Source organism: Acipenser ruthenus, chromosome 51 (assembly GCF_902713425.1).
Source record: "Acipenser ruthenus chromosome 51, fAciRut3.2 maternal haplotype, whole genome shotgun sequence".
Taxonomy (NCBI): Eukaryota; Metazoa; Chordata; class Actinopteri; order Acipenseriformes; family Acipenseridae; genus Acipenser; species Acipenser ruthenus.
In genome coordinates, this window is record NC_081239.1 from 2445313 (window position 1) to 2458019 (window position 12707).

At 51.2% G+C, this 12707-nt stretch overlaps 1 protein-coding gene across 11 annotated transcripts in view; it reads left to right on the plus strand.

Moving 5' to 3' along the window:
* LOC117398504 (EH domain-binding protein 1-like protein 1) overlaps nucleotides 1–12707 on the plus strand; it is a 62947-nt gene that overhangs the window by 19060 nt on the left and 31180 nt on the right. For 4 of the 11 annotated variants that reach the window (XM_059015673.1, XM_059015672.1, XM_059015681.1 and 1 more), the window contains exons 6-21: nucleotides 489–607; nucleotides 1024–1113; nucleotides 1616–1813; nucleotides 1932–1997; nucleotides 2982–3101; nucleotides 3260–3325; nucleotides 4751–4870; nucleotides 5029–5094; nucleotides 6142–6261; nucleotides 6400–6465; nucleotides 7513–7632; nucleotides 7777–7842; nucleotides 8903–9067; nucleotides 9499–9552; nucleotides 10059–10124; nucleotides 12130–12700. In XM_059015673.1, the coding sequence (XP_058871656.1) occupies nucleotides 489–607; nucleotides 1024–1113; nucleotides 1616–1813; nucleotides 1932–1997; nucleotides 2982–3101; nucleotides 3260–3325; nucleotides 4751–4870; nucleotides 5029–5094; nucleotides 6142–6261; nucleotides 6400–6465; nucleotides 7513–7632; nucleotides 7777–7842; nucleotides 8903–9067; nucleotides 9499–9552; nucleotides 10059–10124; nucleotides 12130–12700 (2073 nt within the window). The remainder of the gene's footprint in view (nucleotides 1–488; nucleotides 608–1023; nucleotides 1114–1615; nucleotides 1814–1931; nucleotides 1998–2981; nucleotides 3102–3259; nucleotides 3326–4750; nucleotides 4871–5028; nucleotides 5095–6141; nucleotides 6262–6399; nucleotides 6466–7512; nucleotides 7633–7776; nucleotides 7843–8902; nucleotides 9068–9498; nucleotides 9553–10058; nucleotides 10125–12129; nucleotides 12701–12707) is intronic. The other 7 variants (XM_059015674.1, XM_059015675.1, XM_059015676.1 and 4 more) reach the window with 7 other exon arrangements.

Consider the following 12707-nt stretch of genomic DNA (forward strand, 5'->3'; position numbering starts at 1 on the left):
ACTATTAACACTCATACTAGCAACATTATCTCTGCTCCCTTTAAAGGAGTGCAACCAAGGCTTTCAAATCTATTTTCTTACCTCTTATTAACATGATAACATCATCACTGGTGCCCCTATACATGAGCAGTAGTTCTATACTGATCTCACTGCCCCCTTTTAAAGGAGTGCTAGTCAAGGCTTTATAATACATCTTCTTAGCTGTTAGTAGCACTAGCAACATCACCCCTGCCCCCTCTTTAAAATCCACTCTGACCCTTCTTACAAACACACAGATGTGCTAGCTCTAAAAGAAAGCAGTGCTGTATTCTCAGATTGCTTTCTTTCATTGCTTGAGTTGATTCTTATATTGTGATCTCTCTCTGTGAGTTTGGCATGCACATGTAAACGGTCCAGTTTAGCTCAGTTTAGTTGCTGCACAGTACATCCCATTAGCATTGCTGGGTGTGTGCGCCCTGGCAGTGAGTCAGCCTGTGTTTGTGCCGCAGGGATGAGGACATGCAGAGTCTGGCCAGTCTGATGAGCGTGAAGCCAACGGACATCGGCAACCTGGACGATTTCGCGGACAGCGACGAGGAAGAGGACAGGAGGGCCTCCGGAGCCACAGGTATGGGTACACTGGAGCCACACGCTTTCTCTCTCTCTCCCTCTCTCTCACGCACTCTCTCTGTCCCCTCCCTCTCTCACTCCCTCTCTCTCTCTACCTCCCTCTCTCTCTCTCCCCCTCTGTCTCTCCCTCCCTCTCTCACTCCCTCTCCCTGTCTCTCCCTCTCTCTCTCTCTCTCCCCCTCTGTCTCTCCCTCCCTCTCTCACTCCCTCTCCCTGTCTCTCCCTCCCTGTCTCTCCCTCCCTCTCTCTCCCGCCCTCTCTCTCTCTGTCTCTCCCTCCCACTCTCTCTCTCCCTCTCTCTCCCTCTCTCTCTCTACCTCCCTCTCTCTCTCTCACTCTCCCTCCCTCTCTCTCCCTCCCTCTCCCTGTCTCCCTCTCCCTCTCTCTCTCACTTCTGTCCCCTCTCTCTTCCAGCTCACCCCCCTGTCTTCTCTTCGGGGTTCAAGGAGAGACGGCTCTACACGGCTACCTGCCTCCCCCCTCCTCACAGCACTGCTGCTATCGGTACAAACACTGCGCTGCTGCTCTTCCTTACTGCAGTCAAACCCGCTCAATATCACCCCTCTTAAAGTCTATGACTCTTACCGGTTGTGTTTGTTCTATAGGTCTCAAATGTCCAGTTTCAAAAGAAACACATGTTATAGTAAACTTGTATTTGTATTTTAAATCATGATTCTGGTACTGCACTTGGTTAAATAAATCTCTGTTTGCTAGCCATACTTTCAGTTATCCTTGGCCACTTGGAGGGTGAAATTGTCCCCACCCCTTCACTGGCTTCTTTCCTGTCAGTAACCAACCAGCTGCTTTCCCTATTGACTGACATGCTTTCAGCCAGATAACGTGATGATAGAAACTGAGAGCTTCCTTTAACCTAAAGCTGTACCACATATCATGTGAGCTATAACACGTGTTTCTTTCAAAACTGCACACTTGAGACCTCTTTAACTAACGACTGCTTTCTTTGGCTCTGTTCACTTTCTCCCGTGTCTCTCTGTTCCATTCCCAGCCTCTGTGCCTGTGGCCCCTGGGCATGTGGTCCCTTGCCGTGTGGCCCCTGTGCGTGTAGCCCCTGTGCGTGTGGCCCCTGGGCATCTTACCCCTTGCCGTGTGGCCCCTGTGGCCCCTGTGCCTGAGGGCCCTGTGCGTGAGGCCCCTGTGCCTGTCATTGCTTCAGGGTTCAAGGAGAGGAGCCCCCCTCCCAGCGGTACAGACAGACAGCATGCCTCCTGACTTCTTTCCACTCTCTCTCATCTTTCTCTTGTGCGTTTCTCCAGTGTTTGCTGTGCTGACTCTCTCTCTCTCTCTCTCTCTCTCTCTCTCAGCTGCAGTGCCAGCCCCTGTGCCTGCTTCAGTGCCCCCTCGCCCCTCTGAGTTCACCCCTCTCTCAGGTACTTTGTTCATTCCCACAGTGACATTGTGTTGTTGTGTGGAGGGTGACTCTGCTTCATGTCACATTCTCCTTGTTTTTAATCTTCCTGTTCAGGGGAGCTTGTGTGAGTCTGTCACGCTGCCAGCATTCACGCTGGATCTTCATATGCCCCGTGTTGTGAACTCTACAGGCACCCTTCTCTTTGACCTAAAATGGTTGTCATTTTGGGGTCATGTGATCTTGTGCTGTCTGGATGATAAAGGCCTAACTCTTTGAGATATTGTCTTCATACTCGGTACACAGCTGTATTCTGTGATTCTCTGGGTCAGGTTTGACTCTGAGTGTCGTACAAGAAAAACAAACCCTTTCCTGCTAGTTTATTTGCAAATCTAACGCTGCCAGGGTGCCAAACCCTTGCATCTCTAAAAACGTTTGAGGCAGTGACATCATATTTGCTGGGTTTTATGAAAAATGTATGATAAATATGTTGCTGAGCTTGAAATTCACCTCCTAATATGACCTAATATGACTCCCATATTGAGGTCAAGTGAAATTACAGCCGCACAGAGACAGTACACTTTGTTTTATGGACTTATTGTTTGCTATACAGCTATATTCTTGGATTTTTGTACTTAATTCAATGTTGTTGATACACTTCATGGTCATACAGATAACTCTAATTAATTCTGAGTGTGTGTGATACTGTATGAGTGTGTGTGACTGAGTGTGTGTGACTGTGACTGAGTGGGTGTGTCTGTGTGTGATGCTGTGTGAGTGTGACTGAGTGCGTTTGACTCTGTGTGACTGTGTGACTGAGTGAGTGTGTGACTGAGTGTGATGCTGTGTGAGTGTGTGACACTGTGTGTGACGCTGGTAGTGTGATTCTGTGTGTGACGCTGTGTGAGTGTGTGTGTGATGCTGTGTGTGTGTGACTCTGTGTGACTGTATGTTTCTCCTCCTGTGCTCTCTCTGCTCACTCTCTCCCTGTGTCTCTCTGTTCCAGTCCCAGGCCCTGTGCCTGTGGCCCCTTGCCGTGTGTCCCGTGTGCGTGAGGCCCCTGTGCCTGTGGTCCCTGTGCCCGACATTGCTTCAGGGTTCAAGGAGAGGAGCCCCCGTCCCAGCGGTACAGACAGACAGCATGCTTCCTGACTTCTTTCCACTCTCTCTCATCTTTTTCTTGTGTGTTTCTCCAGTGTTTGCTGTGCTGACTCTCTCTCTCTCTCTCTCTCTCTCTCTCTCTCTCTCTCTCTCTCTCTCTCTCTCTCTCTCTCTCTCTCTCAGCTGCAGTGTCAGCCCCTGTGCCTGCTTCAGTGCCCCCTCGCCCCTCTGAGTTCACCCCTCTCTCAGGTACTTTGTTCATTCCCACAGTGACACTGTGTTGTTGTGTGGAGGGTGACTCTGCTTCATGTCACATTCTCATTGTTTTTAATCTTCCTGCTCAGGGGAGCTTGTGTGAGTCTGTCACGCTGCCAGCATTCACGCTGGATCTTCATATGCCCCGTGTTGTGAACTCTAAAGGCACCCTTCTCTTTGACCTATGACCTAAGATGGTTGTCATTTTGGATCATGTAACCTTGTGTTGTCCAGATGATAAAGGCCTAATGCGTTGAGATAGTGCCGTCATACTCGCCACACAGCTGTGTCATATTTGCTGTGTTTTAGGAAAAATGTATGATAAGTATGTTGCTGAGCATGAAATTCACCTCTGACCTAATATGGCTCCCATATTGAGATCAAGTGAAATTACAGCCGCACAGAGACAGTACACTTTGTGTTTTGGACTTATTGTTTGCTATACAGCTATATTCTTGGATTTTTGTACTTAATTCATTGTTGTTGATACACTTCATGGTCATACTAAGAAATAAATAATAATAATAATAATACTGATAGCTGTAATTCTGAGTGTGTGTGACTCTGTGAGTGTGTGTGTATGTGAGACTCTTTGTGTGACTGTGTGTGTGACTGAGTGTGTGTGCGTGAGACTCTGTGTGACTGTGTGTGTGTGTGAGACTCTGTGTGACTGTGTGACTGAGTGTGTGTGTGTGAGACTGTGACTGTGTGACTGTGTGTGTGCGTGCGTGAGACTCTGTGACTGTGTGTGTGTGTGTGTGAGAGACTCTGTGTGACTGTGTGACTGAGTGTGTGTGTGTGTGTGTGTGTGTGTGAGACTCTGTGACTGTGTGACTGTGTGTGTGCGTGCGTGAGACTCTGTGTGACTGTGTGTGTGTGTGTGTGAGACTCTGTGACTGTGTGACTGAGTGTGTGTGTGTGTGAGACTCTTTGTGTGACTGACTGTGATGCTGTGTGAGTGTGTGTGAGACTGTGTGTGACTGTGACTGAGTGTGTGTGTGCGTGCGTGAGACTCTGTGTGACTGTGTGTGTGTGTGTGAGTGTGTGTGAGACTGTGTGACTGAGTGTGTGTGTGTGTGAGACTCTTTGTGTGACTGACTGTGATGCTGTGTGAGTGTGTGTGAGACTGTGTGTGACTGTGACTGAGTGTGTGTGTACGTGTGTGTGTTGCTGTGTGAGTGTGTGACTGTGTGTGACACTGTGAGTGTGTGACTGTTTGTGTGACGCTGTGTGAGTGTGTGACTGTGTGTGTGATGCTGTGTGTGTGTGTGTGTGTGAGTGTGTGACTGTGTGTGTGACACTGTGTGTGTGTGTGTGACTCTGTGTGTGTGATGCTGTGTGTTTGTGACTCTGTGTGACTGTATGTTTCTCCTCCTGTGCTCTCTCTGCTCACTCTCTCCCTGTGTCTCTCTGTTCCAGTCCCGGGCCCTGTGCCTGTGGCCCCTTGCCGTGTGTCTCGTGTGCGTGAGGTCCCTGTGCCTGTGGTCCCTGTGCCCGACATTGCTTCAGGGTTCAAGGAGAGGAGCCCCCCTCCCAGCGGTACAGACAGACAGCATGCCTCCTGACTTCTTTCCACTCTCTCGCTCTCATCTTTTTCTTGTGTGTTTCTCCAGTGTTTGCTGTGCTGACTCTGTCTCTCTCGCTCTCTCTCTCTCTCTCTCTCTCTCTCTCTCTCTCTCTCTCCCTCTCTCTCTCAGCTGCAGTGCCAGCCCCTGTGCCTGCTTCAGTGCCCCCTCGCCCCTCTGAGTTCACCCCTCTCTCAGGTACTTTGTTCATTCCCACAGTGACATTGTGTTGTTGTGTGGAGGGTGACTCTGCTTCATGTCACATTCTCATTGTTTTTAATCTTCCTGTTCAGGGGAGCTTGTGTGAGTCTGTCACGCTACCAGCATTCACGCTGGATCTTCATATGCCCCGTGTTGTGAACTCTACAGGCACCCTTCTCTTTGACCTAAGATGGTTGTCATTTTGGGGTCATGTGATCTTGTGTTGTCCGGATGATAAAGGCCTAACTATTTGAGATATTGTCTTCATACTCGGTACACAGCTGTATTCTGTGATTCTGTGGGTCAGGTTTGACCCTGAGTGTCGTACAAGAAAAACAAACCCTTTCCTGCTAGTTTATTTGCAAATCTAACGCTGCCAGAGTGCCAAACCCTTGCATCTCTAAAAACGTTTGAGGCAGTGACATCATATTTGCTGGGTTTTATGAAAAATGTATGATAAATATGTTGCTGAGCTTGAAATTCACCTCCTAATATGACCTAATATGACTCCCATATTGAGGTCAAGTGAAATTACAGCCGCACAGAGACAGTGCACTTTGTTTTATGGACTTATTGTTTGCTATACAGCTACACTTCATGGTCATACAGATAGCTCTAATTAATTCTGAGTGCGTTTGACTCTGTGTGACTGTGTGACTGAGTGTGTGTGTGACTGTGAGTGTGATGCTGTGTGAGTGTGTGTGACTCTTGATTTTGTGACACTGTGATGCTGTGTGAGTGTGTGACTCGTGAGTGTGTGACTGTGTGTGTGTGTGTGATGCTGTGTGAGTGTGTGACACTGTGTGTGACGCTGGTAGTGTGATTCTGTGTGTGATGCTGTGTGTGTGTGACTGAGCGTGTGATGCTGTGTGAGTGTGAGACTGTGTGTGACGCTGTGTGTGTGTGTGACGCTGTGTGTGTGTGTGTGTGTGTGTGTGTGTGACTCTGTGTGTGTGATGCTGTGTGTGTGTGACTCTGTGTGACTGTATGTTTCTCCTCCTGTGCTGGCTCTGCTCACTCTCTCCCTGTGTCTCTCTGTTCCAGTCCCGGGCCCTGTGCCTGTGGCCCCTTGCCGTGTGTCCCGTGTGCGTGAGGCCCCAGTGCCTGTGGCCCCTGTGCCCGACATTGCTTCAGGGTTCAAGGAGAGGAGCCCCCCTCCCAGCGGTACAGACAGACAGCATGCCTCCTGACTTCTTTCCACTCTCTCTCATCTTTTTCTTGTCTGTTTCTCCAGTGTTTGCTGTGCTGACTCTCTCTCTCTCTCTCTCTCTCTCTCTCTCTCTCTCTCTCTCTCTCTCTCAGCTGCAGTGCCAGCCCCTGTGCCTGCTTCAGTGCCCCCTCGCCCCTCTGAGTTCACCCCTCTCTCAGGTACTTTGTTCATTCCCACAGTGACATTGTGTTGTTGTGTGGAGGGTGACTCTGCTTCATGTCACATTCTCATTGTTTTTAATCTTCCTGTTCAGGGGAGCTTGTGTGAGTCTGTCACGCTACCAGCATTCACGCTGGATCTTCATATGCCCCGTGTTGTGAACTCTACAGGCACCCTTCTCTTTGACCTAAGATGGTTGTCATTTTGGGGTCATGTGATCTTGTGTTGTCCGGATGATAAAGGCCTAACTATTTGAGATATTGTCTTCATACTCGGTACACAGCTGTATTCTGTGATTCTGTGGGTCAGGTTTGACCCTGAGTGTCGTACAAGAAAAACAAACCCTTTCCTGCTAGTTTATTTGCAAATCTAACGCTGCCAGAGTGCCAAACCCTTGCATCTCTAAAAACGTTTGAGGCAGTGACATCATATTTGCTGGGTTTTATGAAAAATGTATGATAAATATGTTGCTGAGCTTGAAATTCACCTCCTAATATGACCTAATATGACTCCCATATTGAGGTCAAGTGAAATTACAGCCGCACAGAGACAGTGCACTTTGTTTTATGGACTTATTGTTTGCTATACAGCTACACTTCATGGTCATACAGATAGCTCTAATTAATTCTGAGTGCGTTTGACTCTGTGTGACTGTGTGACTGAGTGTGTGTGTGACTGTGAGTGTGATGCTGTGTGAGTGTGTGTGACTCTTGATTTTGTGACACTGTGATGCTGTGTGAGTGTGTGACTCGTGAGTGTGTGACTGTGTGTGTGTGTGTGATGCTGTGTGAGTGTGTGACACTGTGTGTGACGCTGGTAGTGTGATTCTGTGTGTGATGCTGTGTGTGTGTGACTGAGCGTGTGATGCTGTGTGAGTGTGAGACTGTGTGTGACGCTGTGTGTGTGTGTGACGCTGTGTGTGTGTGTGTGTGTGTGTGTGTGTGACTCTGTGTGTGTGATGCTGTGTGTGTGTGACTCTGTGTGACTGTATGTTTCTCCTCCTGTGCTGGCTCTGCTCACTCTCTCCCTGTGTCTCTCTGTTCCAGTCCCGGGCCCTGTGCCTGTGGCCCCTTGCCGTGTGTCCCGTGTGCGTGAGGCCCCAGTGCCTGTGGCCCCTGTGCCCGACATTGCTTCAGGGTTCAAGGAGAGGAGCCCCCCTCCCAGCGGTACAGACAGACAGCATGCCTCCTGACTTCTTTCCACTCTCTCTCATCTTTTTCTTGTCTGTTTCTCCAGTGTTTGCTGTGCTGACTCTCTCTCTCTCTCTCTCTCTCTCTCTCTCTCTCTCTCTCTCTCTCTCTCTCTCTCAGCTGCAGTGCCAGCCCCTGTGCCTGCTTCAGTGCCCCCTCGCCCCTCTGAGTTCACCCCTCTCTCAGGTACTTTGTTCATTCCCACAGTGACATTGTGTTGTTGTGTGGAGGGTGACTCTGCTTCATGTCACATTCTCATTGTTTTTAATCTTCCTGTTCAGGGGAGCTTGTGTGAGTCTGTCACGCTACCAGCATTCACGCTGGATCTTCATATGCCCCGTGTTGTGAACTCTAAAGGCACCCTTCTCTTTGACCTATGACCTAAGATGGTTGTCATTTTGGGGTCATGTGACCTTGTGCTGTCCGGATGATAAAGGCCTAACTCTTTGAGATAGTGTCTTCATACTCGGTGCACAGCTGTATTCTGTGATTCTCTGGGTCAGGTTTGACCCTGGGTGTCATACAAGAAAAACAAACCCTTTCCTGCTAGTTTATTTGCAAATCTAACGCTGCCAGAGTGCCAAACCCTTGCATCTCTAAAAACATTTGAGGCAGTGACGTCGTATTTGCTGGGTTTTATGAAAAATGTTTGATAAATATGTTGCTGAGCATGATAGTCACCTCTGACCTAATATGACTCCCATATTGAGGTGAAGTGAAATTACAGCCGCATAGAGACAGTACACTTTGTGTTTATTAATTTACTGTTTGCTATACAGCTATATTCTTTGACCTTCTTACTCAATTTCATGTTGTTGATACACTGCAAGGTCATACTGATAACTGTAATTCTGACTGTGTGTGTGTGTGTGACTCTGTGACTGTGTGTGTGTGTGACTCTGTGACTGTGTGTGTGTGTGACTCTGTGACTGTGTGTGTGTGTGTGTGTGTGTGTGACTGTGTGTGTGTGACTGTCTGTGACTGCGTGTGTGACTGTGTATGTGTGTGTGACTGTGTGTGTGTGTGTGTGTGACTGTGTGTGTGTGTGTGTGACTGTGTGTGTGCGTGTGTGTGTGTGTGTGTGACTATGTGTGCGTGTGTGTGACTGTGTGTGTGTGTGTGTGACTCTGTGACTGTGTGTGCGTGTGTGTGACTGTGTGTGTGTGTGTGTGTGTGACTCTGTGTGACAGTATGTTTCTCCTCCTGTGCTGGCTCTGCTCACTCTCTCCCTGTGTCTCTGTTCCAGTACTGGACACTGTGCCTGAGGGCCCTGTACCTGTGGCCCCTGTGTGTGTGACCTCTGGGCATGTGGCCCCTGTACATGTGACACCTGTGCGTGAGGTCCCTGTACCTGTGGCCCCTGTGCCTGTCATTGCTTCAGGGTTCAAGGAGAGGAGCCCCCCTCCCAGCGGTACAGACAGACAGCATGCCTCCTGACTTCTTTCCACTCTCTCTCATCTTTCTCTTGTGTGTTTCTCCAGTGTTTGCTGTGCTGACTCTCTCTCTCTCTCTCTCTCTCCCTCTTGCTCTCTCCCTCTCTCTCTCTCTCTCTCTCTCACTCTCTCTCCCTCCCTCTCTCTCTCTCTCTTTCTCTCTCTCTCTCTCTCTCGCTCTCTCTCTCTCTCGCTCTCTCTCCCTCCCTCTCTCTCTCTCCCTCTTGCTCTCTCCCTCTCTCGCTCTCTCTCTCTCTCGCTCTCTCTCCCTCCCTCTCTCTCTCTCTCTCTCTCTCTCTCTCTCGCTCTCTCTCCCTCCCTCTCTCTCTCTCTTTCTCTCTCTCTCTCTCTCGCTCTCTCTCCCTCCCCCCCCTCTCTCTCTCTCCCTCTTCCTCTCGCTCTCTCTCAGCTGCAGTGCCCGCTTCATTGCCCCCTCGCCCCTCTGAGTTCACCCCTCTCTCAGGTGCTGCCTTTGTTCTTTCTTTTTAATTGTAATTTGGCCTATGCAGCTGTCTGGGCGTATCAGATTCTGGGATACAGGGGAGTGTCTGTCAGTCTGCACATCCGTCACACTCACATTGTTGCATATATCTGGAGAACACAATAGCTTTTCCCCTGTTCTGTAAATCAGTCATTTTAATATACCCTGATACTGACACCTCATTTGCTTATCTAATGTCATCTAGGTCTTAAATACCACTTATCTGATTTTCATTAAACTATTCGTTGCCATTTCATATTCTATACTGTTCTGTACTGTCGATTTCCATCATGATGATAATAATGATGATAATACTGACAGCTCTGACTGTGAATTTACAGCCGCGGCGTGGAGTGGATGTTACTGAGAAGAGAAATCTTTACACGTTTTCTTAGGACTCTGCACAGAGGCGTTCTTATGCTCTCAGTTGTTGTCAATTGAATACCTTCAGTCTGTAGTGACCCCCGCTTTTCTGTGATTGTGTTTAGAGACCCAGAGACAGCTGGGCACCCTGCAAGAAGAGGCGGACGATCTCGGAGACACTGCCTTCAGCTGTGAGTACTGGGGGCGGGGCTCCAGTCTGGGGGCGGGGCAGGGTTCAGCTGTGAGTACCAGTCTGGTGTGGGGCCTCAGGTGTGAGTACCGGGGGGGGGCTCCAGTCTGGGGGCGGGGCAGGGTTCAGCTGTGAGTACCAGGCTGGTATGGGGCCTCAGCTGTGAGTACCGGGGCGGGGCTCCAGTCTGGGGGCGGGGCAGGGTTCAGCTGTGAGTACCGTGGGGCGGGGCTCCAGTCTGGGGGCGGGGCAGGGTTCAGCTGTGAGTACCGGGGGAGGGGCTCCAGTCTGGGGACGGGGCAGGGTTCAGCTGTGAGTACCTGGGGGCGGGGCTCCAGTCTGGGGGCGGGGCAGGGTTCAGCTGTGTGTACCGTGGGGCGGGGCTCCAGTCTGGGGGCGGGGCAGGGTTCAGCTGTGAGTACCTGGGGGCGGGGCTCCAGTCTGGGGGCAGGGCAGGGTTCAGCTGTGTGTACCGTGGGGCGGGGCTCCAGTCTGGGGGCGGGGCAGGGTTCAGCTGTGTGTACTGTGGGGCAGGGGCTCCAGTCTGGGGGCGGGGCAGGGTTCAGCTGTGTGTACCGTGGGGCGGGGCTCCAGTCTGGGGGCGGGGCAGGGTTCAGCTGTGAGTACCGGGGGAGGGGCTCCAGTCTGGGGGCGGGGCAGGGTTCAGCTGTGAGTACCAGTCTGGGTGCGGGGCCTCAGCTGTGAGTACCGGGGCTCCACTCTGGGGGCGGGGCAGGGTTCAGCTGTGAGTACCTTGGGGGGGCGCTCCAGTCTGGAGGCGGGGCAGGGTTCAGCTGTGAGTACCGGGGGGCGGAGCTCCAGTCTGGGGGCAGGGTTCAGCTGTGAGTACCGGGGGGCGGAGCTCCAGTCTGGGGGCAGGGTTCAGCTGTGAGTACCGGGGGCGGAGCTCCAGTCTGGGGGCAGGGTTCAGCTGTGAGTACCGGGGGGCGGGGCTCCAGTCTGGGGGCAGGGTTCAGCTGTGAGTACCGGGGGGCGGAGCTCCAGTCTGGGGGCAGGGTTCAGCTGTGAGTACCGGGGGGCGGAGCTCCAGTCTGGGGGCAGGGTTCAGCTGTGAGTACCGGGGGGCGGAGCTCCAGTCTGGGGGCAGGGTTCAGCTGTGAGTACCGGGGGGGCAGGGCTCCAGTCTGGGGGCAGGGTTCAGCTGTGAGTACCGGGGGTCGGAGCTCCAGTCTGGGGGCAGGGTTCAGCTGTGAGTACCGGGGGGCGGGGCTCCAGTCTGGGGGCAGGGTTCAGCTGTGAGTACTGGGGGCGGGGCTGTACTGCCATTGCTTCTGGGCTTTGCTGGCAGCTCTCTTGAGAAGGTCTTGGAAAGGAAGGCGTGATTAGCTGTATAGATGCACTACATGATAACTGCCTTGATTTATCACACACTCCTAGCCTCCTATTGATGTTTTGGATTGCTGTACTCCGATAAACTCTGATAGAGAACCACTTCTCCAAGACGCCTGACACTAACTTATCATAAATCACAAAAACAAAGCAGGACTGTGTAAGTATTGTATTTAGAATGTATGTCTATGGAAGAGCTGGCATCTCTACACAAGATAAGGGCCTTAACTGGGTTTGTTGATTTCTCATGTGTGATTTATAATTAGCCTTGCTCCTTTTCAACAGTTTTGTTTCGGGGGCTCTCAAAATATCATTAATCACTCAGCTTTTTCTAGTAGCTATTTGTTCTTCATTGGAACCCCATGAACCCTGTTAATGATACAACAGGTTTCAGCACTTTTATGAGTCGTTTCTGAGCAGCTGAGCTGTGATTGAGTGGGGCGGAGATACTGGGATCCAAAATCAACAATAGGAAAGCGTTGGGTATGAGTGACACCCGCTTCATTTGCTGTGATTGCGCTTGGATATCCCGGGTGCGTTTGGTCAGCTGCTGGTCAGAAGCAAAGAATGAATTGAAAATGATGGCATTGAGTAGCAAAGCCCCTACACATCAGAACTGCAATCATTGTGTGTTTTTGCTTTGCTTTCCCACATAGTTCCAAAGATTAAGGACCAGCAGTCCGGCGGCAGGCTACCAGAAAACCAGATGAAGCCAACATTGAAGTCAGCCGTGGAGGCTCAACCCAGAGCTGTGAGCACTGGCAAGCCAGAGGACTTCCTGAGGACAACCAGGGCCGCAGGCAGTGTGAGCATATCCAAGCAGAGCGCCGCCCAGCCTGGAGGAGAACCAGGTCTGACACCAGAGGACAGAGCAGCGACAGGCAGAGCAGACAGACAGGCGACCGCCGCTAAAGAAAGCCAAGAAGCCACGCCCCCACTGCCACTTCTCGTGAAGCCTGGAGATGCCACACCCAAGATGGAGGCCCCTGCTGCTGCTGCTGCTTCCTCGGGCCCTGCTAAGGAGCCCCAGGCCCAGGCAGGGGTGGGCAAGAACCCATTTGAAGACGATATGAAAGAAACCGCGCCATTGGCCGGCCCCACTGCTACACCGAAGAAGGGTGCCAATCAAAAGGAGAGCCTGCAGTCTGGATCGGGATTGGTGGGTCTGAAGAAGGAGGAGGGGCTCATGCGCAAAGTGGAGGCTGCGACAGAGAAAGGGGGCAAGAGGTAAGTG